General features: G+C 41.4%; 1 protein-coding gene across 18 annotated transcripts in view; it reads left to right on the forward strand.

Moving 5' to 3' along the window:
* The window catches only part of sls (sallimus), a 601,134-nt gene that overhangs the window by 448,236 nt on the left and 126,211 nt on the right, over nucleotides 1-26,687 (forward strand). For 17 of the 18 annotated variants that reach the window (XM_069317072.1, XM_069317078.1, XM_069317081.1 and 14 more), the window contains 15 exons: nucleotides 80-237; nucleotides 632-728; nucleotides 4,291-4,434; nucleotides 4,800-5,015; nucleotides 5,352-5,587; nucleotides 5,746-5,871; nucleotides 6,191-6,382; nucleotides 6,649-6,753; nucleotides 6,917-7,003; nucleotides 7,337-7,513; nucleotides 7,658-10,079; nucleotides 10,219-10,509; nucleotides 10,768-10,999; nucleotides 12,164-12,335; nucleotides 13,115-13,301. In XM_069317072.1, coding sequence (XP_069173173.1) covers nucleotides 80-237; nucleotides 632-728; nucleotides 4,291-4,434; nucleotides 4,800-5,015; nucleotides 5,352-5,587; nucleotides 5,746-5,871; nucleotides 6,191-6,382; nucleotides 6,649-6,753; nucleotides 6,917-7,003; nucleotides 7,337-7,513; nucleotides 7,658-10,079; nucleotides 10,219-10,509; nucleotides 10,768-10,999; nucleotides 12,164-12,335; nucleotides 13,115-13,301 — 4,842 coding nt within the window. Of the gene's footprint in view, nucleotides 1-79; nucleotides 238-631; nucleotides 729-4,290; nucleotides 4,435-4,799; nucleotides 5,016-5,351; nucleotides 5,588-5,745; nucleotides 5,872-6,190; nucleotides 6,383-6,648; nucleotides 6,754-6,916; nucleotides 7,004-7,336; nucleotides 7,514-7,657; nucleotides 10,080-10,218; nucleotides 10,510-10,767; nucleotides 11,000-12,163; nucleotides 12,336-13,114; nucleotides 13,302-14,622; nucleotides 14,832-15,177; nucleotides 15,300-15,852; nucleotides 15,913-17,852; nucleotides 17,938-18,157; nucleotides 19,029-19,182; nucleotides 19,341-19,520; nucleotides 19,716-23,898; nucleotides 24,029-26,687 lie in introns of all 18 variants that reach the window. The other variant, XM_069317090.1, reaches the window with a different exon arrangement.

Consider the following 26,687-nt stretch of genomic DNA (forward strand, 5'->3'; position numbering starts at 1 on the left):
TACTCTATATACTGTATAACATTTCTCCACAAATGGAAGTTGTTTAATGACTGTGGGTTTTCTTTCCTTGTGACTGTAGCCAAGGACAGCATCCTGGGCGATGCTCTTCATCCCGGCTGGGAGACCATCCGCCTACGTGAGACTCAGTGGAACCGTGTCCCCGAGACTCCAACCTCCCCAGAACATCTCGAGCCTCCCATCTTCACCAAGCATCTCGAGAGTCACGAACGTCTTGAGGTTAGTACAGTACTTCGTTGTCGAATTCAGGCCACCACAATTCCTTACTGACCAACACCTAAGTATACTTTGGCCATGAGTATAGTTTAGGACTAAAGTAAATTCGTGTACACTGAGAAGCAGATTCACTTCTTAGTATGCATCCTTTTATCAGAATTGATCTTCTAAGGGTAATTTCAAATGAAGGAGCGATTCTCTTTAACCAGTTAAGAGTTCTGTTGTCACTCTCGTGAAAAAATGTAAACCATGACATATAGGTCTTTTGGGGGCCAAAATTTTTCACTCTAAAAGAAATTAAGTAAATATTAAACTAATAATACTTCATTATGAGATACAGAAGTGATAACATAGGTAATACTATGAGTAATACTCATGATAATGTGTGTGTGTGCAGGAGGGAGGCAACGTGCGTCTCGAGGCTCAAGTCCAACCCGCTCATGACCCCAACCTAAGCATTGAATGGTTCAAGAATGGCATCCAACTGGCTACCGGTAAGACCTGAGTTGTTATAGAGAGTAGTGACTGTATGTGCAGTGTTGGTGGCACCGTCCAGGAGCCCGCATAGAACACTCACACTCGCGAGCAATGTAATACCACTGTGATTAGGTTGACTTATTTATGTTCAGTGTGCAGTCACTGGTATTCCAGGGGAGGGACCAGATTCACGAAGCAGTTACGCATGCACTTAAGAACGTGTACAACTTTCCTCAATCTTTGACGGCTTTAGTTACATTTATTAAACAGTTTAAACAGGCATGAAAACTTCCCAATCAACTGTTGTTATTGTCATAAACAGCCTCCTGGTGCTTCCGAGCTCATTGACTGTTTAATAATTGTAAACAAAGCCGCCAAAGATTGAGATGAAGATGTACAGGTTCGTAAGTGCTTGCGTGACTGTTTCGTGAATCTGGCCCATTACTACTTTGCATGAATAATCTAATCCATAACGTCAAATATTATTTGAAAAATAGGACATACATGTTTGTTGAAGATAATAAGTGTTTGTAATACATGTGTGTTATTGATTTACAAGCAGCTGCTGCATTGCTTATTTTGATATAGTTGGCTTTAGAACACGAATACACCTCCAGATGAGACCCATGAAGAAAGCTTTAGTGATTTTTATCCTAACAAATTAAAAATTGAAATCTCCATATTCAGTTTAATTATTGGATATTTGAATGAAATACAAAAATATAAAAGTAAATACCACAGGTTTTGAACATAAATGTATTTTGGAAGTGTTAACGAGTCTTATTAGGCTTAAGCAGTACAAGACTAAAGTAGAAATATAAGTTGATCGTTTATAACTAAGTCATTCAGGAGATATGCTGGTCACACACCAAAAGTACCTCTGTTTCTTGTCTTAATGCTTTCTAAGTAGAGTTAATTTAACTATAATGAAATAGAGTGAACACTTCTCAGATGTAACAGTGATAGTCAGCACAAGATAGTGAAGGCGGAGACACAGTCGCTTGGTGTGTACAGTGCATAAACTGGTGGATAAGCAGGATTTCTTTTAGTCGTAAAGTTTATATTAATATGTGTGATGTCATAACTATATATTAATATTTGTGTTATAATAACTGTGTGTTGGAAGGTGTGTGTGTAATTACCTAAGTGTAATTACTTAGGTAATTACACACACACACACCTTGTGTGTGAAGGTGCAGGTGACTATGATGCTTTGCACCCACACACACATTACTGATCTTGTCCTGATGTGCATGGCAGTGACACCCAATATATCTCGTGTATGTAGATGCCGGAGAAATAGAGACTTAAGACTCAGTATGAAATCTACATCATTATTTACTTCCTATTTCCGCCAGGCGCTGGAGGGATTGTGGGCTCCTACAATGAAGGTACAATATACTGTTCTTTTTAGGTGGAGGGAGCACAACACGTAGTGGTTTAGTGACTGGTGGTGGTGGCTGTAGGGGCTGTACAGCATGCAGTAACTTGTTCTTCGTGGGTGTAGCTGTCTGGGTATCTGTTGAAGATACCATGTTGCTTCTTCTTCTTCTTCTTCTTCTTGTACTCAGACCACCTGGCCATGGGATAGACGACCTGATATATTCATGAAGCCGACTCATGATGAGTCCAAATGCATTTGTATTCAATAAACTAGTTACATTTATCATACCAACCCATCCTCTTAAAATTGCGTCGCTTTTCACTCGTATGCGCGCTATGGCCAAAAATAGACGCAATTTGAAATGAAATCGGCTCACGAAAGTGAGGTACTGTCCCGTTTTCTGTTTGAGTCCTCCGGCTTACTCGGTTAGGTTGGGAGAGGAAACGTTCAATTAAAGATTTTCATGACGTTTTGAAACGTTAGGAAAACTTCCTGTCCTCCTAACCTACCAGAAGACCCTTAACTTGCAGTTTTGGAAAACAAAAATCCAAAATTTATTTTCAATTATTTTTAATTTTCAAATTACATCCATTTTCAGCCATACGGGTAAATAGCCAAATTCAGCCGTAATTTGTAAGAGAACAGGTTGATACAGTCTGAGGTATCTGAATCAAACATTTTATCCCACGGGATGCAATATTCTGATACTATGTTTCCAACTGGAACATGTATTGCAAATGATAGATAGTCTGGCCTATTGATATCTGCAGGATATCTATTCCATGGAACAGGGAACTTGCTTTCTTAATGTCTGCAGTCACATCCTCTTATCTATGTGATGGAAGGAGTGATTAATTTATATTTGTAGCCGAACCTCCTCGGCTTTTAAATACTGTATATGATTTGATATTCAAAAGCATGATGGAAAGCTCTGGATAATTTGATTGATGCCTGGATATATCTTAGTGACAAAGTCAAGAGCTCACATGAGCACACACACACACACACACACACACACACACACACACACACACACACACACACACACACACACACACACACACACACACACACACACAGGTGAGTACACATACACACACACACACACATGCCTGTCTTCCGCTGGAAGACAGGAGAATTATGGGGGGGACATGATCACCATATACAAGATTCTCAAAGGATTTGTTAGAGGAGACAAAGATAGTTTATTTAACACAAGGGGCATATGCACTAGGGGAAACGGGTGGAAATTGAGTGCCCAAATGAGCCATAAAGATATTAGAAAGATTTTTTGAAGTGTCAGAGTAGTTAATAAATGGAATACATTTGGAAGTGATGTGGCGGAGGCAGATTTTATACACAGTTTTAAGTGTAGATATGATAGAGCCCAGTAGGCTCAAGAACCTGTACACCTGTTAAACGGTTGAGAGGTGAGACCAAAGAGCCGAAGCTCAACCCCCGCAAGCACAACTAGGTGAGTATGCACACACACAATCACACATTTGTACATACACACACAAAATCACATATTTTTTACACACACACACACACACACACACACACACACACATGGGGGCCTGTTAGCCTGGTGGATAGCGCGCAGGACTCGTAATTCTGTGGCGCGGGTTCGATTCCTGCACTAGGTAGAAACAAATGGGCAAAGTTTCTTTCACCCTGAATGCCCCTGTTACCTAGCAGTAAATAGGTACCTGGGAGTTAGTCAGCTGTCACGGGCTACTTCCTGGGGTGTGTGTGTGTGTGGTGTGTGGAGAAAAAGAAAAAGAAAAAAAAGTAGTTAGTAAACAGTTGATTGACAGTTGAGAGGCGGGCCGAAAGAGCAGAGCTCAACCCCCACAAACACAACTAGGTGAATACACACACACAACTAATAGTTTAAAGGGTCAGAGCCGAGGAGCTGGAGCTCAATCCCTGCAACCACAGGTGAGTACATTCACAAAATGTCTAAAATTTGAATCTGGTTAATAGTTGCATATAAGTTATTGCCATTATGAAATAACAAAAACCCATAAACATATATATTTTTATAAACATGCAGTAAATTTGCTTGTATACTAACTTGATAATTTTGATAATTCAAAATAATTCTATAACAGCAAGATTATTTAATGTGTGAAAAAGTATCCCGTGGAGTATTTATATGATGTAACTAAGTAAATATGTGTTTTGTCCGCTAGGCACACGCGTCCGCAGTACCTTTGATTTTGGCCACGTGACGCTGGAGATCTCCGGTCTCCGTGAGAATGACTCCGGCATTTACACCTGCAAGGCTGTCAACCGTGTGGGAGAAGCCACCTCCACCTGCAACATCAAGGTCTTCGGTCAGTGCCCTTATTATGAAATGGTTGTCGTTACTTACTCACGTATTGGCCGGCGTATCATACGCTCTAGGATATTTATTTTGTTTTGTGCGTTTCATGGTTCATATACTGAAAGTGGTTATCACATGGTTTTGTAGAGGGGAACGTGTACCTCCACTAACCCAGTAATATGTACAGTATTGGGTTGGTGGTGGACCCGAAACACGGGTTTCTATCCGCTGGCAAACAGGGTAATTCGTGCTCCATGTTTTGTCTCTCTAAACTCTGCTTCTATCGAATTCACTACATTGTATAATCAACCGAAAACTGTAAAAAGAAGCAAAGTATGAATACAAATTAAACATAATAAATTGTTTTCTCCACAGATCGCGACTGGCTGATTGGAGAGTCCGTACACCCGGAGGCTCTCACCAAGATCGCCCAGCTGGAGAAACCGACAGAGGGCCCCGGCTCCCCTGAGGAACCCACCTTCGACGTGCCCGTCTTCATCTCCCACCTCAACAACGTGGAGTGCCGCGAGGGTGACACTGCACACTTTGAGTGCAGGGTCGAGCCTTCCCGAGACCCAACCATGAAAATTGGTACGTCCATATTAAATATGTTACAATTTTGAACAATATAAAAATCATGTAAGCTATATATGTTAAAATTCACCATGCTTTGTTGTTACTCTAAATTAGATATGGTGTATACTGAAAACTTTTGTATAGTGATCACTTTCTACCCTTAGTATAGGGATATACATGCTTCAACCCATCCTCTTCAATCGACCATTAAGTAAAAATGTAGTATATTAGTACACGTTAGAACACCATAATATTGACGTTATCTGTGCATCAGTGACAAATTGCGAGAACGAGTTGCTGGCTTAGCGTCTTCATTTGATAATTAATTACCTACTCTTCATACTTATGCAGAATGGTTTATCAACGGGAAGCCAATGCAGGCGGCGTCTCGATATGCTGCCACTTATGACTTCGGATTCGTGTCCCTGGACTGTACTCATTGCTACGCCGAGGACTCGGGCATATACATGTGCCGCGCCACCAATTCAAAGGGTTCAGCCTCTACCACTGGCACTCTTAAGTGCCTAAGCAAGGCCAACCTCTACTTCGACACCCAGCACCCGCAGGGCAGAGCTGGCCTCGAAAAGGTTGGTTTGTTTCCATCCATAACTGTATCTCAAACCGGCGGAAGCCTCTACACTTTTCTTTACGTAAATTTGTACAAAGCTGCCTCAATATTTATAAATATATTCCTGTTGTTTTCGCGAGGTGGTACTGCAGTACTGATTAATGGTGTTCCTCGCAGGTGGAAGAGGCTGAGCGCGCCTACTGGGCCAAGTACCAGAGGCAGATGTCTGAACGGGAAGTCACCTACCCGAAGCCCTTCTTTGTCAGGCCTCTGCAGACCAATTTCTCTCTCAATGAGAACCAGGTTAGTTGTTATGTATAAGTTTGAATTCTTCCCCATGAAGTATAGTTTATTCAGTAAACTTATATATATATATATATATATATATACAAGCCATTCAGGCTTGTTCGCATATATATATATATATATATATATATATATATATATATATATATATATATATATATATATATAATATATATATATATATAATATATATATATATATTAACCATTATATTGGTTAATATTGAAAATGGCTAATATATATACTATATGCTGGCGTGTGTGTGTGTTTATTTTCTAAACTGGATAACATGGATGACAAACTCTCCATGCTCCAGGCTCTGCATATGGAGGCTAACGTCGAGCCCAAGCAAGACCCCGACCTTAAGATTGAATGGTTCTTGAATGGCAAGGTGGTGGAACAAGCCTCACGCTTCAAGACCAGCTACGACTTCGGCCTGGTCACCCTCAACCTGAACGATGCCTACGAGCGCGACCAGGGCATCTACACCTGCCGCGCCTTCAACAAGGTCACTGATTAAACTAATGTTATACCTTAGCCAAACTAAGTGTATGTCATTAATTAAATACAAAATTATTAGAGCGCTGAACTGGCCATAAAGGTCTATATCAAAATAAGAAAACCTTTTAGCATTTGTTGTTGAAGTCATTTAGTAATTAGGGCTGAATTATCATTCATAATGTTTCATAAGTTGATTCCTGAATCATTGTTCATTTGACGATAATGCCTTGTGTTCTGGAGTATGGAGGGTAATATAAATGTGTGGTGTTGCAGGCCGGGGAGGCATACAGCACGTCGACCGTTGTGGTGGGCAGCAAGGACGCGCTCATTGAGAGCACACAACATCCTGCCGGAGAGGCCGGACTTGACGCCATCCTGGTGAGCCAATTAGGATCCTGTTACTTATTATAATAATCATATTAAAGTAGTAACTTTTTAGATAACAAGATATTTTCAGCTTCACCATATCAAATACCATAACTGGTTATTATCCATGTATGTATTAAGTGTATGGCTCTAATTAAACTCATCATGTTTGCAGAAAATGGAGGAGAAGAACCTTCGTCGCGCCGACCGCGAGTTGCCGGATGAAGAGGGTCACCCACCTGTGTTTACCATACCATTCAAGGTGAGTGTCTGCGGCCCTCACTACTTCGCTCATGCGCACCCCCACTCATAGTACCTCGTTCTTGTACGACTGAATAATGTCTTCATGTTTATATCTGGTCTATATCTGTATCCGTATATAACTTGCCTTGCCCAAGTAGGTTCAACGTGTGTAATATATATATATATATATATATATATATATATATATATATATATATATATATATATATATATATATATATGTGTGTGTGTGTGTGTGTGTGTGTATGTATGTATCATCGAGACAGACATTTATACGGAGTCTGTGATTTATATCTGCACAGAAAGTAACCCATTGTTATTATGTTGACAGAATTTGAGCAACTTGGAAGAAGGTGAGATTGCTCACTTCGAAGCAATGCTAACTCCTGTTGGTGATCAGTCGATGAGGGTAGAATGGTTCTTCAACGGTGAACCTCTCAAGGCCTCACACAGAGTCAGAACTGTCTATGCTTTTGGAATGGTTGTGCTTGAGATCCTAGGAACAAAGGTTAGTTCTTTTTGTATGGCGCACTATTTATTTATATTTTGTTTGTGACATTTGTTCAGTTTCTCTTGTACATTCATTTGTTATAAAAACATAATTCTAATGCGATTAATTATGTTATTACTATATTGTGCTGTTTCATTACAGATCTCTGATAGTGGAGAATACACTTGTAAAGCACACAACAAGTGGGGCAAAGCAGAATGTTCCGTCACCCTGGAGTGTGTTGATCGTGCCCATGGTCAACCGCCCAAGTTCACTTCTCAGGTCCAGAGCTTAGAGGGCCTGAAGGATGGCGATTCTGCTCACTTTGAATGTACTCTAATTCCTATTGGCGATCCTAACATGAAAGTAGAATGGTTCCACAATGGCGTGCCTTTGCGTAACGCTACTCGTATAAAGACTGTCAGCGACTTTGGTTTTGTGGTGCTGGATATTGCCTATTTACAAAACCATGATGCTGGAGAGTGGTTGTGTAAAGCAACCAACAAATATGGTGAAGATACAACAAAGGCTTTCCTCAACTGCTTCGGTATGGGAGGAGTTTACACTGAATCTCTACAGCCCGGTTCTCTTGACAAAATTGCTGCCCTAGAGGGCCACAAGACAACACTTAAAGCACCTACAGCGCCTTCAGCGGCAGAGCCACCTAAATTTATCACACAAATTAGCAACATTGAGCGAATGGTGGAGGGCCAGAGTGCCCACTTTGAGGCTCGTCTGACGCCCGTTAATGACTCGAACCTTGTCGTTGAGTGGTATAAGAATGGTAAGAAGCTTCCATCTGGTCATCGTTATAGGACCTTCCATGACTTTGGCATTGTTATTCTTGATATTCTGTACTGCTACGAGGAAGATTCAGGTGAATACGAGGCCCGAGCAGTCAACAAGCTTGGTGAGGATAGGACCACTGCTACGCTCAAGTGCCTCAGCAAAACAAATCTTATTCTGACACCTCAAGTGCCAAAAGGAATGGAAGGAGGCTTGCAGAAGCTCCAGAACTTGGAAGACTCTGCCTGGGTGCGTCGTGATTCTGTCACATCTGAGAGGATTGGTATGGCACCTAAATTCACTGTTCCTCTTAGTAACATTGATAGCTTGAAGGAAGGTGAAAATGCTCACTTCGAAGCTCGTCTTGTGCCCACCGATGATCCTCGTCTTAAGGTTGAATGGTACTGGAATGGTAAGCCCATGAAATATAGCTCTCGCATTCGCCAGTTCTGTGACTTTGGCTTTGTTATTATGGAAATCTCTCCTATCTACCCAGAAGACTCTGGTGAATATATGTGCAGAGCATTTAATGACTATGGCGAAGCCGTCACTAAGGCTACACTCAAATGTGAAGGCAAACGGTCCATTATCCTAGAAAGTCAGCTGCCAAAGTCCATGCAAAAGGGCATGGAAAGGATTGCTGAATTGGAGGGTCTTATGATTAAATCTCCTGATCTGGGAACACCAACAGATGCTGGACAACCACCTCAGTTCGTCACACAACCTCAGGATTCAACTATTCAAGAAAATGGTTTGGCTCACTTCGAGTGTCGTCTTTTGCCAGTTAACGATCCTAACCTTCGTGTTGAGTGGTACCACAATGGTCGTCCTCTTAGTGCTGGCTCACGAATTAAGACGATCAATGACTTTGGATATGTCATCCTCGAGATGGCCAATTGTTACGGAAAGGATTCTGGCACCTACACATGCCGAGCTGTTAACAAGCATGGGGAAGCATCGGTAGAATGCAAATTAGTTGTTTCCAGCAAGAGTGGCATTATTTTGGAACCACAAGCAACTGGAAAATTCAGGGATTTAACTCAGTCTATTCAGAAACTAGAGGACAGCATGTACAAGAAGGAGGCTATTGTCCAAGAAGAAGAAAAGCCTTGTCCACCTCGCTTTGTCACCAATCTCGAGGATATCAATGATTTAGTTGAAGGTCAACCTGCACACTTCGACTGTAGAGTGGAGCCTGTTGGAGATCCCACCATGCGAATTGAATGGTTCCACAATGGCATGCCCCTTGCAGCTGGATCCCGTGTACATATGATGGATGACTTCGGTTTTGTTGTCCTTGACCTGGAATGGACTTTCGCACGTGACACTGGCGAATATATCTGTCGTGCCACCAACAAGTGGGGCCAAGCTACTACCAAGGCCATGCTCAATGTCCGGTTTAAGCATGGAGTTGACATGAGCACACAGCTGCCACAGGGCATGACGGCTGAAAAGCTGAAAGAATTGGAGCGTGGTCCTCTAACTGAGAAATTCGAAGTTGATGCTGAAATGCAACCTCCCAAGTTTACTGTTCCCATTAAGAGTCAGAGTATGCAGGAGGGTGAACGTGCCTTCTTTGAAGCCCGAGTTGAACCTCGCAATGACCCAAATCTCCGTGTTGAATGGTACCACAATGGTAAAGCTTTGCAGTCTGGTCACCGTTTCAGGACGAGTTTCGAGATGGGTCACGTGACTCTGGAGCTGCTTCACACCTACGCTGAAGACTCTGGTGAATACGTTTGCCGAGCTTACAACAAGCTTGGCGAAGACTTCACAAGGGCAACCCTTAAGTCCAAGGGTTAGTTGACTTTTTTCTGCTATTGTAGGAAGTGAAATTAAAGAAGCTGAATTGCTTTCACACAATGTCATATGGTTTTTTTCTGTGCTATATTTATATTATATCACGACTTTAACTGTTTATCTTTTTTACTTAACAGCAAGTCAGTCGGTGGTGCTTCAGTCGCAGGTTCCTAAGGGTATGAAGAGCGGCTTGGACTTCGCGTCCCAGATGGAGGAGACCCTCAAGAAGTACTGCAAGGAGGTGTTGCTTACACAGGAAGACATTTATGATCCCGAGAAGAGGCAACCTCCTCGCTTCGTCACGCAAATTAAGGATGTGAAGGATCTGAAGGAAATGGAAGAAACTAAGTTTGATTGTCAGTTAGCTCCTGTGGGCGATCCCAACATGAAGGTGGAATGGTTCTTCAACGGCCGCCCATTGCCATTCAGTAAGCATCTTGATTCTGGATAAAGCCAGTTCTCAATATTAATATTTTGTATCCATGAATGAATTAGTTTGCTAATATCCAACTAAATGGAGACAAACCATTCAACTGTCCTCGGTCTGTAGTGGCGGCTCCTCACTCAAGGATGAGTCGACTCGTAAATAATTATGTTAAATTCAAGGAATTGAAACATTTGTTAACATATTAAAATAGCAGAGAAAAATTACGTGCACTATATTATGTATTTTCTCCCTTAAACAGAAAATCGCTTCACTCCCATCTACGATTTCGGCTACGTTGCTCTTATAATGAACTGGATATTTGGCGAAGACTCAGGTGAATACCTGTGCAGAGCAACCAACCTATGGGGCATGGATGAGACGAGGGCCACCCTTAGGGCAACCAGCCGCCCTGGTGTCATCTACGACTCACAGATTCCCAAGGGCATGCAGTCCCTCGAGAAGATCAGGGAACTGGAAGCCTCCTGGCAAATGTGAGTTAACTCCCTTATGTCCCGGGAAATTAACTTCAAGTTAATATATAGTGTTTAGGGAAGCTAATTTTGATTTAGAATTCCTTCAATGTGAACATCATCATAGGTATTAAAGCATGATTTTGACATATGGAAGGGGTGGAATTTTCCTGGTTAAAAATAAAATGAAGCAGATAGGAATAGTTTTATTAACGGTACATCATCTACCGCATGTAACGGTAAATGGGGTAGATGATAACCGAAGAACATGGCACTAACCTAATAACACCTGTGGTGTTGGTGCAAACTAGATTACATTTAAGGTTAACACTATAAAGAATAGGAACATAGGGTACCACATGTTCCTGTAAGGAGCACGTTTATCTTGAGGATACGGTATGTACCGGTAGGGTACCTGGGGGGTACAACATGTATCTGGAGTATAACGCATGAACCTGGAGAGTATCACATGTATGAGAGCTTGGAAAGTGAGCGATATGTTGCTGGCTTTAATCCCCGGAAACGACACGTCAAAGACTCGTCTAGGGTACGTCAGGGACCTATCTAGGATAAGTCTAGGATGCCGTTAAAGACAAGTATAGGATGCATCAATGGCAAGTCTTGGACACGACATATATACGTTAGGGGCAAATGTAGGACATGTCAAGGACATGTCTTGGACACCTAAAGGAGATGCATAGGACACGTCTAGGAGGTGTCAAGGATACGTCAAATACAGCCTTTCCTAAAGGCAACTATAATTGCTCAATGAAAGAAACTCTTCATTGAGATAAACGTCTTGTGACTTGTTCGGGACCGATATTTCTTTCAGCAAGTGGAAGAATTCGAAAGTAAATCTAAACATCTGAAGAAATTGTGAATTAATAGTTACAAAGTCGGCAATTGAATGCTAGTGGAGCCAAGTTGGCTCCTGGATGGAATTTAATGGTTGACGAAGTAACTGTGGTGTTTAGTGGCTGTACTGTCCCGTCATTGTTGAGATAATAGTAATAATTAGCATGAGTGGTTATTGGTAGGACAGGGTAGAAAGAAAAACTAAAAGCCGAAGGTTTTCTGTGATAGTGAGCGGTAAAAATGTATTTCACTGTCTTGTAGGATACGTACAGTAAAATAATCCAACTTACTCCCTGTGGTTAGTAGAGACAATGTTTACGTTTGCTGCAGTGCTCCTGAGACCGCCATTGAAGAGGACAAGCCGCGCACCAAGCCCGAGGTCCTGAAGAAGCCGGAGAGCCTGGAGGTGCAGGAGGGAGACTGGGCACGCTTCAGCATTCGAGTGTCTGGTCACCCAAGGCCCAGGGTCATGTGGATCGTCAACGGCTCCACAGCTATGAGTGTGAGTACCTCTTGCACACTCTACAACGGTCATCTTTTCCGTTTGTTTGGGCCAATCACTTGGGGTGGACGGTAGAGTGACGGTCTCGCTTCATGTAGGTCGGCGTTCAATCCCCCGACCGTCCAAGTGGTTGGGCACCATTCCTTTCCCCTCGTCCCATGCCAAATCCTTATCCTGACCCCTTCCAAATGCTATATAGTCGTAGTGGCTTGGCGCTTTCTCCTAATAATTCCCTTCCCTCCGTCGGTTCGGATTTGGACCAGTAATTCTCTTTGAATTTTAACTTAGTCGACGAAGCAGCTACATTATTACCTGGGCTGTGAAAATACATCTTTTGGTGATTAAGTGGTACATTCTTGTAAAGCCACTAACACCAGAGCGTTTAGAGATATGCTTGGAGAAGTGCAAAGTAACTCAAAAGGTCTTGAGAACTTGGCACTTATAGTGACAGAAAGATATAGTAGCACACATTATAATACAGTCATTTGAACTGTGATTAATCATCTGTTATAAGCAAAATTATGCTATTTACTCAGAATTTGTTATGCTATTTTAATTAATTAGATACATAATGTCATTATTCAGGTTCATATATTATATGTGAGCATTGTTAATAAATTAATAATATGTTCATAGCTCATATGTTCGAGATTAACTATATACTGCACAGCATTTTATCCTAGAATATTAACTATTTTGGCACAGTACTGATTAAGTTACCATAATAACTTTGAATGTAAAGAGGCATTGTGTGACGGGTGGCGTATCACTCCTCACAGGGAAATCGTTTCAAGATCTGGTATGACGGCATGTATCACTTGGACATCCCCAAGACTCGCCAGTACGACAACGGTAAGGTGGAGGTCATCTGCCGTAACTCCCTCGGCGAGAGCTACGCCTGCTGTGAGCTCAAGGTCAATCCTCGCCAGGACGATTACCGCGCTGTTCTCAAGAACTCGCCCAAACGTAAGTATTTGCCGCTTCCTGGGCCAGCTGGAGGCTCTGGGCTGCAGTCGGTCACACTAGAGTGGACGAGGTTCACCCTTGCTGTTGATACGATAGCGGGGGTGACCCTGTCTGATCTGAGGTGACTACCTCTGTCCAAGGTTTCCATTTCATATCATTTCTTCATCTCATTCATTTCATCGATGACTGACACGTTCACAACCACCATAAGTTTTTTTCAGGTCATCTGGACGTGAGGTGAAGGAGTGTTGTAGCAGTGGAGGCCTAGTGAGCAGTCTTACATTTTCCACTTCACCCCATTACTTTAACAATAAGGAACATATCGCACCTCACCTTTAAGGCAACAGTTGATCCGCATGTTAGTACTGGCCTGAGCGGACTGGCAGCCTACCTACCCCGCCAGGATGGTCCTGATCTGCGTGTCACACTGGTGCCGGTGTGGGTGGAGGCTGGGGGGCAGCCACTCACAGCTAACACTGACAGCTAACACTGACAGCTAACACCAACGCGCTACACTCACCAACTGATTATAGCACCGCTATATTAAGCAACAACACTAAGTACTACCACTACGCCACTTAAAACTAATTTTCCTTTTCCTCCCAAAAAATAGTTTTTTTCTTCATTTTTCTGCGCAATATTATTATTTGGTAAGTCGGAGAAGGTAAGACTTGAGGCATGTCGCGTGTTAGCCGTTGTTCCCATTGGTTTAGTTACAACCTTTGTTTTAGTTTCGTCTCCCCATCCCCCACCCCCTCCCTGCTCCCCTAACTCTGTAACCCAACTAGGTTTAACCGTAAGCCCCCAGCTGTACAAAGCCTCTAATTCCTGCCCTAGTTTTTCTAACATGTTAGAAATGACGTTGTTTATTAAGTATTGTTGTATGTTACTCTTCAATATGTAATGTTTATACCTAATGCATGTTGTTCATATATACTGTACATATTCATATAATGTCACAGGAATTATTTCTTCTCAGATTTTATCACCCTCAGTGAGAACAACAGTATTCCTGAGTACATATACCTCTTGTAATATATTCCCAGTCACACTTATATATCAACTTGACACTTTGCCATGACCTTTTTGATGAACTATTTCCATCTTTGTTTACTTGTGTGCTGCACTTGCCACCTTTAGACCAGTTAGTTTCCCCTTAGTTCCTCCAGTCACTTGTTAGAAGCACCAGTTACCCCTGGTTGTATTCCTGTTTAATACCCCGTTAGTTACTTGTTCTGGTAGCCAGATTTCGGTGGTGGTTTGCGCATGCGCCCTACCGTGCTGGCGGGAGGGTCGGGCTTAACAACTGCTGTTTTTGTAGCTTGGTATGACTATGACCTCAAGAGTTACCAGAAGGAGCGCCAGGAGACCGAACTCGATCGTGTCTTCGAGGAAAAGATTGATTCTGACTACTCGATCCTGCACGAGTCCAAGTTTGGAGAGTACATGGCCAAGCCTCTGGATAAGACAGAGGAAACTGAGTGGCAAAAACTGGCCAGACAAAAGAATGCCGGAGAGAAGATCAAGGAGGTGGGTGGTGTCTTCGTGTGTAGCTTTAATAGTGTGGTGGGTTACCTCACTGCCTCATGTATTCTCACCAACTGATAACTAATTGAAAACTTCGTTCCCATTCTGGTCTTTATCTTTCTTCAATTTACTATTTTAAAGTAATTATATATATATTTTAGATCTCCCGAAGTTGATATTGAAAGCGATTTGCAAGTTCAGAAACCTATAGGCTGTATCTGTATACCATATGACACATTATCCCGTGAATCATTATTCCCATATTCAGTTCATTGAAATGAATTAAGGTTTATAAACAATCCTAAATAGCTAGATCATTCAAATGTTTTGCATCGCCTTCCCGCCACAGCTGGAGGACACCCAGAGAACGAAGGGACGCAACAAGGACGTGCACATGTTCGCCTCGCCGGCCGAGCACGCCGCCCAGCACTCCCTGGCCAAGGGCATGGCCTCCAGATACGAGGAACAGTTGTAAGTATTCTTCACACACACCCTCTCCAAGCGCTCCTCTAGGCACCTCCTTCACTATATTTCTCCTGGAATGAAGATTCTTCCGTATCTACTGTGCATATTTATATTTCAACTGAAGCTTCCTGTGCAGCGTTAGGCTGTAGAAAACCACGCACAAATGCTTGCGTGGATAGAATTAGGTATTCTTTAAGGCTTATGCAGTATTCACATAATTGCCGCTCTTTCTTTCGTTTTGCTCTAGTACATTATAAATTTTCAAAAATTTCTACTACACAACTAGTAATGAACTGTTTGCAACACATTCCTTCTTAAAATGTTCTTGCTCAGGAATGATAAGCATTAACTGCACTTCTCTCTAAGTAATCACCTACTTATCATGCTTATCTCTCCTCTGTATATCTTTAATTTATTATCACATACTTTCCAAGCCTAAATTTCGCTGTAGAGCTTGGTGATAAAAGGTATTAGAGCTGAAACTAATCTTATTTAATGCGGCAAAGGCCGAGGTTGACCCCTAGTGAACATTCTGACCTGGTTATTGACCTCCCAACAGTGATGCGGAGGTTGACTCCCGCCAGACCCCCGTGCATAAGGCGCCTAAACGGGTCTTAAGGTATCCTCTCAACGCTCTTCTCTGCTCCTTCAGTTAACACTTGTCCTCTTACTGCGCTCCATCTGCTTCTTCATTTTTATTTTGATCTGTGTATCGGACTTACTTTTTATTTGATTTCTTTTATTTTATTTTCTACGGATGGTTTTCTAATTCTGCATTGGTTCGTAGTCTATTTTATGTCTTTTTGTTTAATTGATTTTTCTAGCTATGTTTTCGTTTCTCATATTTACTTTTATTTGCTTAAGATCAAGATAACTGAATAATCTAACGGATTATATATCTGCAGTCTGTTTGGTATTTAGTTTCCATAATTTACACAACATTCACATTCAAACTATAATCTTTGTCCAAGTCTTCTCCCTGTACGTTCCCTTCCTTTTATTTTCCTTTCGTCCACCTGTAAAAAATAAAACGTGAAAACATGTCGATGTCCAATGCAGTGATGTTCGTCTGTAAATTTGAAATCTTGTCTCCCTTGATCCAAGAGTGCGTTTATTTTGTGGACTCATAATCAGCCATAGTATTAGCAAAATTCTCACGATGGTATATACTCTCTGCGTGCAACCTGTTCTCTTAAAAATAACGTCGCTTTTGGCCGTTTACCCGTATGACCGAAAGTGGACGTAATTTGAAAATGAAAAAAATGAAAGTAAATTTGGGATTTTTTTTTCAACAACAGTAAGTTAAGGATCCTCTGATAGGTTAGGTGGGCAGGAAATTCTCATAAAGTTTCAAAACGTTATGAAAAACGTGAATTGAAAGTTGCCTGTTCTAACCTGTCCGAGTGGGCCGGACGACTCAAACAGAAAACGAGACAGTACGTCACTTTTGTGAGTCGATTTCATTTCAAATTACGTCCAAATTTGGCTATAGCGCGCATACCAGCCAAAAGTGACGTTATTTTTAAGAGGACGGGTTGCTGTGGCAACTCACTCATAAGAAACAAGTAACTTGCCAACGTGACAAGTTGGCATATAATAATAATAATAATATTAATAATAATAATTCAATCACATTTGTGAATAGCCTAGCAATTACTGCGGTCGCTTGATATATATAGACTTCATAGTACTGCGTAGCTTTATAGAGATTTTGTATACATAGTTGGAGAGGTTGTCTATTGAGCTTTATGTCGTTTCTGCGTGAAGAGGAGGAAGAGTAGTAGCTGTATCATCCGATGGTAGTAACTTGCTTATAATATGGCTGATGCAGGTTTTGGGCGGTGATTGTCTAGAGGGAACCAGACCTGACACAGTCTGGTGTGTGTGTCAGTAACTGTCCTCCTGTATGACTTTATCCGAGCACTTGCTATGCTCAAGTTGGGTCTGTATGACTTTATCCGAGCACTTGCTATGTTCAAGTTGGGTTTGTACGACTTTATCCTAGCTGTTGCTTTACTCAAGTTGGGTCTCTGTCGGGATAATGTTCTTTGGACCCAGAAGAAGTTGACTAATAATTACAGTCTCAAGAAATTAATTGATTATAACCATCAATCTTATTGTTCTGATGTAGGGCGTGTGTGAGTGGTCTTGTGAGACATTATCAGCTGTACCGTCGTTTTCTGTAACATTTCTGTAGTATTACTTCTAATTGTGTATCATATTTCTTTAAGTTGTTACATATGTCAGCCGTCTCATATTTGTGAAATATTTACTATTTTATCTGAGAATCGCATTGATATAAGTAACACACTGCAATTGCAAATAACTTTATTCTTCACATACTTTTATTTTACTTTAACTTTCAGGTGAGATTAAACAAATTGTTTAAACAAACATAGCGTCTTTATGTATTATCTGATTTTGCTATTATCCAGCACCAGGGTTTGAATTATGTTTGTTTTTTGACTCACGATGCTGAAATCTAGGAAGTGTATCATGTTTATATACATATATGTAAGGGAAGATGATAATCACATTGTGTTGTGGGTGTGTTCTTAGGGACGCAAAGGATGTGCGCCACGATGAGACCACTTTGCTGCAACGGGAGGCAGAGCCTTCTGAGTCCGTCGTCCATGGCAAGGAGGTGAGTTATGACGCGGCTGACAGCTGGCCTCAGCCATATGACCCGGTTGACAGCTGGTCTCAGCCACATGACATGCATGATACCTGGCTTCAGCTGATTTTATATGATCATTGTAAATGTTTGATTTATATATGATAGTGTGCTACTGAATGTTTTATAACAGGACATTTCTTTCTAAATCTGAAATTAATGCTGTATGATGCATTTTATTTGATTTCAGATTCACACAGCCGTACAGAAACAAACACAGAAGGAGATTCAGGGAGATCTGGAGATCCACCGCACCATTACTGCCACAGAAAAGACTGAGATGGAGCATACAGGCAAAACCACTGAGCGTTTGGTCCAGGGTCAGCCTCAGAAACCAGCCAAACCTCCATTCTTTACCAAGAAGATTCAACCATGCCGAGCCTTTGAAAGAGAGCCAGCTCGCTTCCAGGTCGAATTTGACGGTGATCCCAATCCTACCATTCAGTGGTATCGTGAAGACTTCCTCATTACTAGTTCCCCCGATTTCCAGATTCATACCTTCGGTGATAAGAGCATCCTGGTAATCCGTGAAGTATTCCTGGAGGATTCTGGGTTGTTCGCCTGTGTGGCTGAGAATCGTGGAGGACGAGCCAAGTGCTCTGCTAACCTGGTTGTTGCAGAACGTAAACAGAGTCGTGGAGGTGTAGTACCACCCAGTTTCTCTCAGACCATCCAAGACACAGTCGGTAAGCCAGGCAGTCTAGTGCGACTCGACGCTAAGATCCACGGAACCCCACCCATTGACACCTACTGGTTGAAGAATGGCACTAAACTTTCTCAGAACATGCACTATAAGATGCTAGTTGAGGATGAGACGTACACACTCTTGATCATCGAGGCTGTGCCAGAAGACAGTGCATCTTATGAATGTGTTGCCATCAACAAGGCAGGTGAAGGTCGGTGTCAAGCCACCGTCGAGGTTGTGGGTCCTCGGCCCACCCAGACACCAGCCGCACCCTCAGGTGTTCCTCAGGCTCCCAAAATTGTTCAAAAATTGAAGTCACAAGTTGTTCAAGAGGGTCAAGGTGCATTCTTCGAGTGTATCATCACTGCCTCACCTAGTAAGAACATTTCACATATGTTATTAGAGAGTGTTATGTATTATACATGTGACTTACCTGGCTTGCAAAGAAACTTATTTTAATCAGCCTATTATTGTTTGATTTCCTATAGAGTAAGTTCCCGCATTAAATATTATTTCTTCTCTCCTTACAGAACCTAAGATACAGTGGATGAAGGGCAAAGCTCCTATCAAACAGAGCAAATACTTTACCATGACAGCTGATGGTGACCGCTACACTCTCCGCATCTCTGAGGCCTTCCCTGAAGACGAAGGCACCTACTTCTGCGTCGCCACCAACCCATCCGGAAAGGTAACGCCAACTAAACCCTACCATCAATAGGGTTTTATTGTGCAGTATATTATTTATATTATTGGATAAATTATTTTTTATTATTTATGGATAAAATAAAATATTTTGAAACTTAATGTAGTTCAACAGGTGCAAGCAAAGGCAGTGCGAGTCAGTTCGCTTCTTTACTATTCTTTTCAGTGCACCGTGGAGGCGAAACTACAGGTGTTTCAGCCAAAGCAGGCTGACGTAGCGCCCTCTATTGCTCCCCTCGAGCCTGTGACGGTGTTGGAGGGCCAAGGTGTTCGTTTCAACACAGTGGTGGTGGGAACTCCCCTACCTGGAGTCCAGTGGTACCGCGAAGGAGCCCTTATCCCACCCTCTAGGGACTTCGAGGTCAGTACAATGTGCAAAATATGAATAACTTGGCAGCTGTGTCTTTTATTTACTTAAAAAGCTGAATGCTTAACAAAAAATAGACTGAAATATTAATTACCATGATGTGTGTTTGGTTAAAATATGGGTCCTCAAGAGAAAGATCATTGCAGACGTACACATAGATACTTTCTACAACTATGAAAAGAACACTGAGACTGCTAAGGCCTCGGCTTATGAATATGTGAATAACTATGATTTTCAATGCTTTCCCAAAGCTAATAAATAAATAAAATGCTGTAAAAGACTTCAGTGAAGAGTTACATAATTATGAAAAACTGTCTAGGGGAAAATGCAGAGCAGATTAAAAGCTCGAATAATTGTAAAGTGACAGCTGGTGTCAAAGTGGGAGATCAAAGTAGCATCACTAAAAACCCTCATGTTTCAGTCCAGAATTATTATGCTTGATCGAGCGTATCACAGGAATTCTTACCATGACAACACAATTGCCCAAAGAAGCACAAATATAATTAGCCGTCCGACATCATACATTTTATGGATAGTTTGTAAATATACTTTTTTATTGTATATTATTATTATTTGAAGTGTTCTTTAATTGCCTTCCCATTGTCGAGTACTAGAAGCTTGTCAAGCTTATTGAGGTCCCCCTAAGTCAAGGGCGAGGTTGTCCGCGTGGTAACCCAACCAGTTATTAGCTTGACCCAACAGTGTTTAACCAAGTATAGCACACATATGTATTATATTAGGCCTCAGATAGCGTGCATTAGGCCTAGGAACGTTAGGTTAGTTTGTTTTTGCTACGTAAGTAGAAAATAGTTTTCAGGTTTGTCCAACTCAGTAGTGCCGTATTTCTACTTTCTAATTCCGTTGTACGTCGGTATATATACTATGGCCCTTATCGTTACTATAAGTACTACCAAAGCAGGAGTGGATATATATATATATATATATATATATATATATATATATATATATATATATATATATATATATATATATATATATATATATATATATATATATTATTCATTTTTATCCACATGAACAATTAGGGAGATAGTCTCGTTGATAAAGTGCACATTGACAGCACAACATATTGCTCCATTAGAGCGGGACAGGCTATCTAGCAGAGCGTCAGTGCGCAGGCCAGGGGTTAAGAGGTGTGGGGCTCTCAAACCATCTCTCACAGACACGCCAGGCCAGCGCATTAGAGAAAAAAATAACATTGATTTTACCTTTATACGTATGGCGTTGTTTACTTTTTAATATGCAGCCGCTAAAGTAACGCGGCAAAAGTAACGAGAGGACTGAACCTTAGTAAATCTGTTGATCATGTTCAAGGAGACATAAACCTGTCAGCAGAAGGCGAGTAACAACAGTGTGCTAGCACAGGTATCTCAAGGAAGGTGATTCTTAATTACGAGTGCCAGTTGGTGAGTGTGTGTGTTGCGGACTTGGCACCTCACTTGCTTTACTTGCTTCCTCAATACACAACACGTCGTTAATTCTTTTGCGAGGAGTTTTAGATTTACAGATTTACAGCGGGATTTTGAGTATGCCAAAATTTTACTAATGATCTCAACTGTTATATATTTTTGCTATGGAGAAGGCCTTGCAACGCAACTGCAGTCAGATTTCAGTAGAATTCAATATATTTCAAAACAATAAATTATGTAAGTTATACTTAAAACCATATAATTTATCAGTTACACACTTCTCCAAGGCAACTTTTTAACGTTACCTAGCAAAAATGAAAAAAATCACAGTATCGTGTTGGAACAAATATACAACAGATTTATAAAAATAAAGTAAGTAGCCGAGGTCAGATAGAAACGCGTGTAAAATGAATATTTCCAATGTGTTGTTTGATATTTTCTATAATTGATCGATTGCTTTTTTATCTTTATTTAATAAAATACAATATAAATCATATATACAAAAATTTACAAGGCAATACTTCATTACATATATCGATTGTTTGGCAGAGGTTCTATTGTTGCTTTCGTTGTTGTTATTTTAGATTCAGCTACTCAGAACAAGAAGTTCCAGTAGCACGGGCTATGGCGAGCCCGTAATTGTTGCCTTCGAAAGTGTCTTATCTTATCGGTACCGCTGTTTTGTTTGGTTGGGTAAGGGGGGATGGGGGGAAGGTACTGCGTAGCCTTGCAGGATGCACCTGGAGTTATTTACCGCCTGCCTCTGAATATAAACCTGACTTGAGAAACGCATCTCCACTTTGAACAACTGTGGTGCCAACACCGACAGTGGCAATGCGGTAATCCCAAACTTTTTGTTTCATCCTCAGCACTGAGTCTGAGTGCCAGAGGGAACTCTGACCATGCCAAAACACTATCATCATTAAATTAAACCCGGGTATTTGTTCATACTCTGCCAACACTCCAGTCCGTATTTTAAAATCGTTATCCATTTTCCACATTGAAAACCCATTCATTTCAACGTAATTTTTGGCAAGTGTGCAAAACTGCTATGTAGGATATTTTAGTTTTGTTTTTAAGAAAGACATATTTACAGTGAGGTGGCTAGAGATTTGGATTTGATGTTTGGCTCAAGGCCTATCAACCGCGGAAGGGTTATTAAGGCCACTGCCAAAGCTTGACCAACCAACACGTAGGCTTTAATCCTGAACATAGTTCTGAACTGAAGTAAACTCACAGTATATATGCATGGAGAAGCAGGTCACACCTCTCGCAGCTAGTGTCAAGGGGTATATAGCCTGATGCTTGAGACACGCCACACCGCTTTCGACAGCCTAGTGAGGACCACATTTGGCATGGGAATCAGACAAGGCTCGGGGACCAGAGTAGGCTCGTGGACCAGAGTAGGCTCGTGGACCAAAGTAGGCTCGTGGACCAGATTAGGCTCGTAGACCAGAGTAGGCTCGTGGACCAAAGTAGGCTCGTGGACCAGAGTAGGCTCGTGGATCAGAGTAGGCTCGTGGATCAGAGGAAGGTTCGTGGACCAGATTAAGCTGGTGGACCAGAGTAGACCGAGGGACTGGACTATATACAGTCCAGTATCATATTCCCACGAGTTCTCACAAGTTACCCGAATGAACAATAGTTATATCCAGACACGATCCACAATCGTTTGTTCGTTAACGCAAGTTTCCTTCACCAGGGTAGGTTTTTTCGCGTTTGCAGAAGGCAATCAATAATTTTGAATTAAACATTAGGGCTGGAGTTGCTAGCAGGCAGCCCGAGACCATCACCACATTCCCTCCAACACGCCCACCTAAAACTTGATCTGGGTTAGTGTGCAGTTACAACTTGCTAAGTTGCCAGACACAGCTTGCTAAGTTGCAAGGCATAACTTGCTAAGTACAACCACACATGATCGTACAACACACGGCATAATATACGACACTCCATAAAATCACTCCATGTACAAACAAAACAAACCGTGTTTACAAAGACTCAGAACTCACAGCCCGACATAACACAGCGCCACACAAAACCATACACACACCAACCATACATACAAAACTATACACACACCAACCATACACACAAAGCCATACACACACCATACATATACACACACCAACTATACACACAAAACCATACACACACAAACATCGTCTCTCGTGTGGGGGTGACCGAGGCTACTGGGTTCGTCCCGCCGTACTGCTCTAAACACTCTTCCAAATATCCTTTTTACCTGATATGAAGAGGAATGTAATTAACAAAATCAACTAGAGTTTATTGACCAAATTTCCTTATAATTCATAATTCAAAATGGTCACATGCACAGCATTCGTCTATTGTTAAAAATTTTCATGGGGCAAATTGACAATTTCATGTGTAGGAGCATAAAAACTCACCGTATGGTTAATAAATAAAACAAAATATGACCCATGGAAAACTTTTGTCGAATTCTTGATTTCTAGCGTTCACTGCGGCGGGATCTCTGGCATGTGGATCCCAGTTTTCGCTATAGCCTTTGACGAGGCTATAAATGGAAGTTCTTTATCTAAGACGTTTAATTCGAGATGAATAGGTTTTTTAGAATATCAACACAAATCTTAGAACTGCATCAATATTTGCGTCCTTTCTAATTTGTATTTCTCTTGAGCATCCATGTTTTTTGTATTATTATTATTATTTAATATAATAGGCTGTAAATAACATGAATGTAACCGCATTGCGTTACTGCCCTTTTTCAGATGTTCATGGAAGGTAACACGGCCGTCCTGGACATCAAGGAGACCTATCCAGAGGACACAGGTACCTTCACCTGTAGGGCCACCAACACTGCCGGCCAAGCCGAGACCTCCACCATGCTCACGGTTAAAAGTAAGAACGCCTAAGATCGTTCTATAGAGATGCCTCGTTCCCCCAATTCCCCCCCCCCCCCGTACCTCTTTGACGCAGTGTGGGGGATAAACTGTCCATATGGTTGCTCGCCCTTTTCTTGTGTCGAGTGTATGCGTTCATCTGTTTCCTATGGTGCTCTTAGTTTTTATCGTAATGATTCAATTTGCATTGTAGTGAATGAGGTTTACAGCGAGCTGTGACACCAAACCTGTATGTATGGGCACTTTTATGTTAGTGAACGGCGGCAACCATGTGAGACACGTTGGCAGTAGAGACAGTCCCCTCAACCGGCTTGTGTCGGTTCTCCCTGCCCACCCCCACACTACGTTCACACACACTCATCATCCCCTTCAACCCCCCCATGCTCACCCCCAGTGTTTTCTTGAACCCCCCCCCCCCCCCCCCTTCAGTCACCCGTCCGGCCCCTTAGTTGATGCAGAGGCTAAATACACCCCCTTATGGCAACCCCCATTTTGTCGCAAGAAACTATGAATGGAGATTGCCAGTATTAGGATTTCATCCTTGTCTCTGAAGTCTGTCTGTTTCAGAATTTGGCACATGTGATTTGAATTTATTGTTTTTGTTAATTGATGCAGAAAGAGTTGATAAAACGAAGGGTATTGTGCACGATCAGACACATTGTGAACAGTAATAATTACGTGGAAATGGTAATAATTCCTTGTGAAACACATAAAAGAAAGCTAAGATTTTATTATACTGCTGCTGCTCTGTATCTAACAACCTTTGAAGCTAAAGTCCAAGCTTTCTCTTACGTACTACCACAAAGGAATCCTTCTGCTGAAGAATACATTTGAATTGTAGGAAATGGTTGTCGACTGATATAACTCTTTATTACTTTACTTGTGCCAGTTGACCTCTGTGTTTGGTGCTCTACCGTGTACCATGAGTGCTGTATTTCTTGTCTATATACTGAATATTTACCATATAGACTTTCCTTGGACTGTTTAATTGGGCTTCAGTATTAAGCATTATAAGCAAATAATCCTGTTATTTTTGTATGCTTTATTTCATAATTTATTTCTCTATATTTAGAAAATGCTTTTTATCTATTTTAACTGACAAGAATTATTTATTTTCTATTTGCTCATTTAGTTAAGATATTTTTTATCTTTAAGACACTGTCCAGTGGAAGTTTAGACTATGCTTAGGCTGAGATTGTTGAATATATTTCTTTGAGGTTTGGAACTTCAAGCCTTAATGTATAATAACTAAGAGGTGAAGGGATGCATGACTGGCTGTTGCCATTACATCTGTACTGTTTCCTCAGCATGATAAACAATATCTAATAATGTACAAAACTTGGGAAACATAAATAAAATAATCAGTGATAAAAAATCCCAGTTTACATTTCCACGCTTGACATAAAGCTCAAGGCACCTCACCATATTTCCACGCCGTTCCTCTTTATTGCACTTATTGCTGACTCGCCCATATAACGGGGGAGAAATATGTTGGCTGCCTCAGTTTTATTGCAAGTTTTCTTCCTATCATTTGTAAAAATAATGTGTATCGGTGGCGGGGCCTGGTTGGCATCACTTTTAACATCTGGAGTAGTATGCAAGATAGTCTTCCACTACAGATTTCTCACTCTCTGTGGGGGATTACCTGTCCTGGTGGTAGTGGTAGTTTATTATTACTGACATATTAATGGGCTTGTGGCCTCCATTATCCCCCACGGCCTGAGGGCTGTGGTGGACCTCTGCTACCAGGGGGTGGAGAGCGGGCCGTAAATATAGCTGCTGCAGACTCTTTCATTGAGAGAGGTTGAGCCGAGGCGCTACACACGCCTCTGTTTACCTTTCACTTTGATAAATACATATCAATTTTATCATTGCTTATACCGCAAACAAACAAATCATATTTCTTTCAAGTGCTGACTTTTATATAAAGGGTGAGTTTCAGTGTGAGGAGAATTATTGGAGAGAACACTGGATTTTGAGTGCATTAATGACTCACAGATGGTTGAGAAACATGTGTGGCAGAGAGACAAAGGCGGCATTGTAGGAGCACCGCCACGTTACACAGAGGAAAGTGCAGGTCTGATACCCCATGGGGTCATTCTGTAGCACCATGCAGGGGTCAAGGCCGCCTCCCCGTGGGCATCCGTATACACATATAAACGCATACATTACTTTTTTATTTATTAATTAATAAAAATAATAATTATAAACAAGAATATTGAAAAATAATAATTATAAACAAGAATATTGAAAAATAATAATTATAAACAAGAATATTGAAAAATAATAATTATAAACAAGAATATTGAAAAATAATAATTATAAACAAGAATATTGAAAAATAATAATTATAAACAATAGTAGTGTTTATTTTCTACAAGGCAATATAGGAGAACAACACGATATATAACATTTGATGCTAACAAATGATGACAAGAGTATGAGGTGATGAGGTTAAATGTTACACTCACGGCGCCTCAGGGAGCGTGACAGGGCATCTCTTTCATCTATCAGCTAATGGATGAGAGCGTCGGAAACGTCACAACCATTGAGGCTATCTGTCCGCACTCCAAAGAGAGCAACCTTTCTTAGTAGGTACCATATGGGCGCGAGTTCCGTGTAAGAACGCCCAAGTGATAGCAGGAGAGAGAGAGAGA

Source organism: Procambarus clarkii, chromosome 86 (genome assembly GCF_040958095.1).
Source record: "Procambarus clarkii isolate CNS0578487 chromosome 86, FALCON_Pclarkii_2.0, whole genome shotgun sequence".
Classification (NCBI taxonomy): domain Eukaryota; kingdom Metazoa; phylum Arthropoda; class Malacostraca; order Decapoda; family Cambaridae; genus Procambarus; species Procambarus clarkii.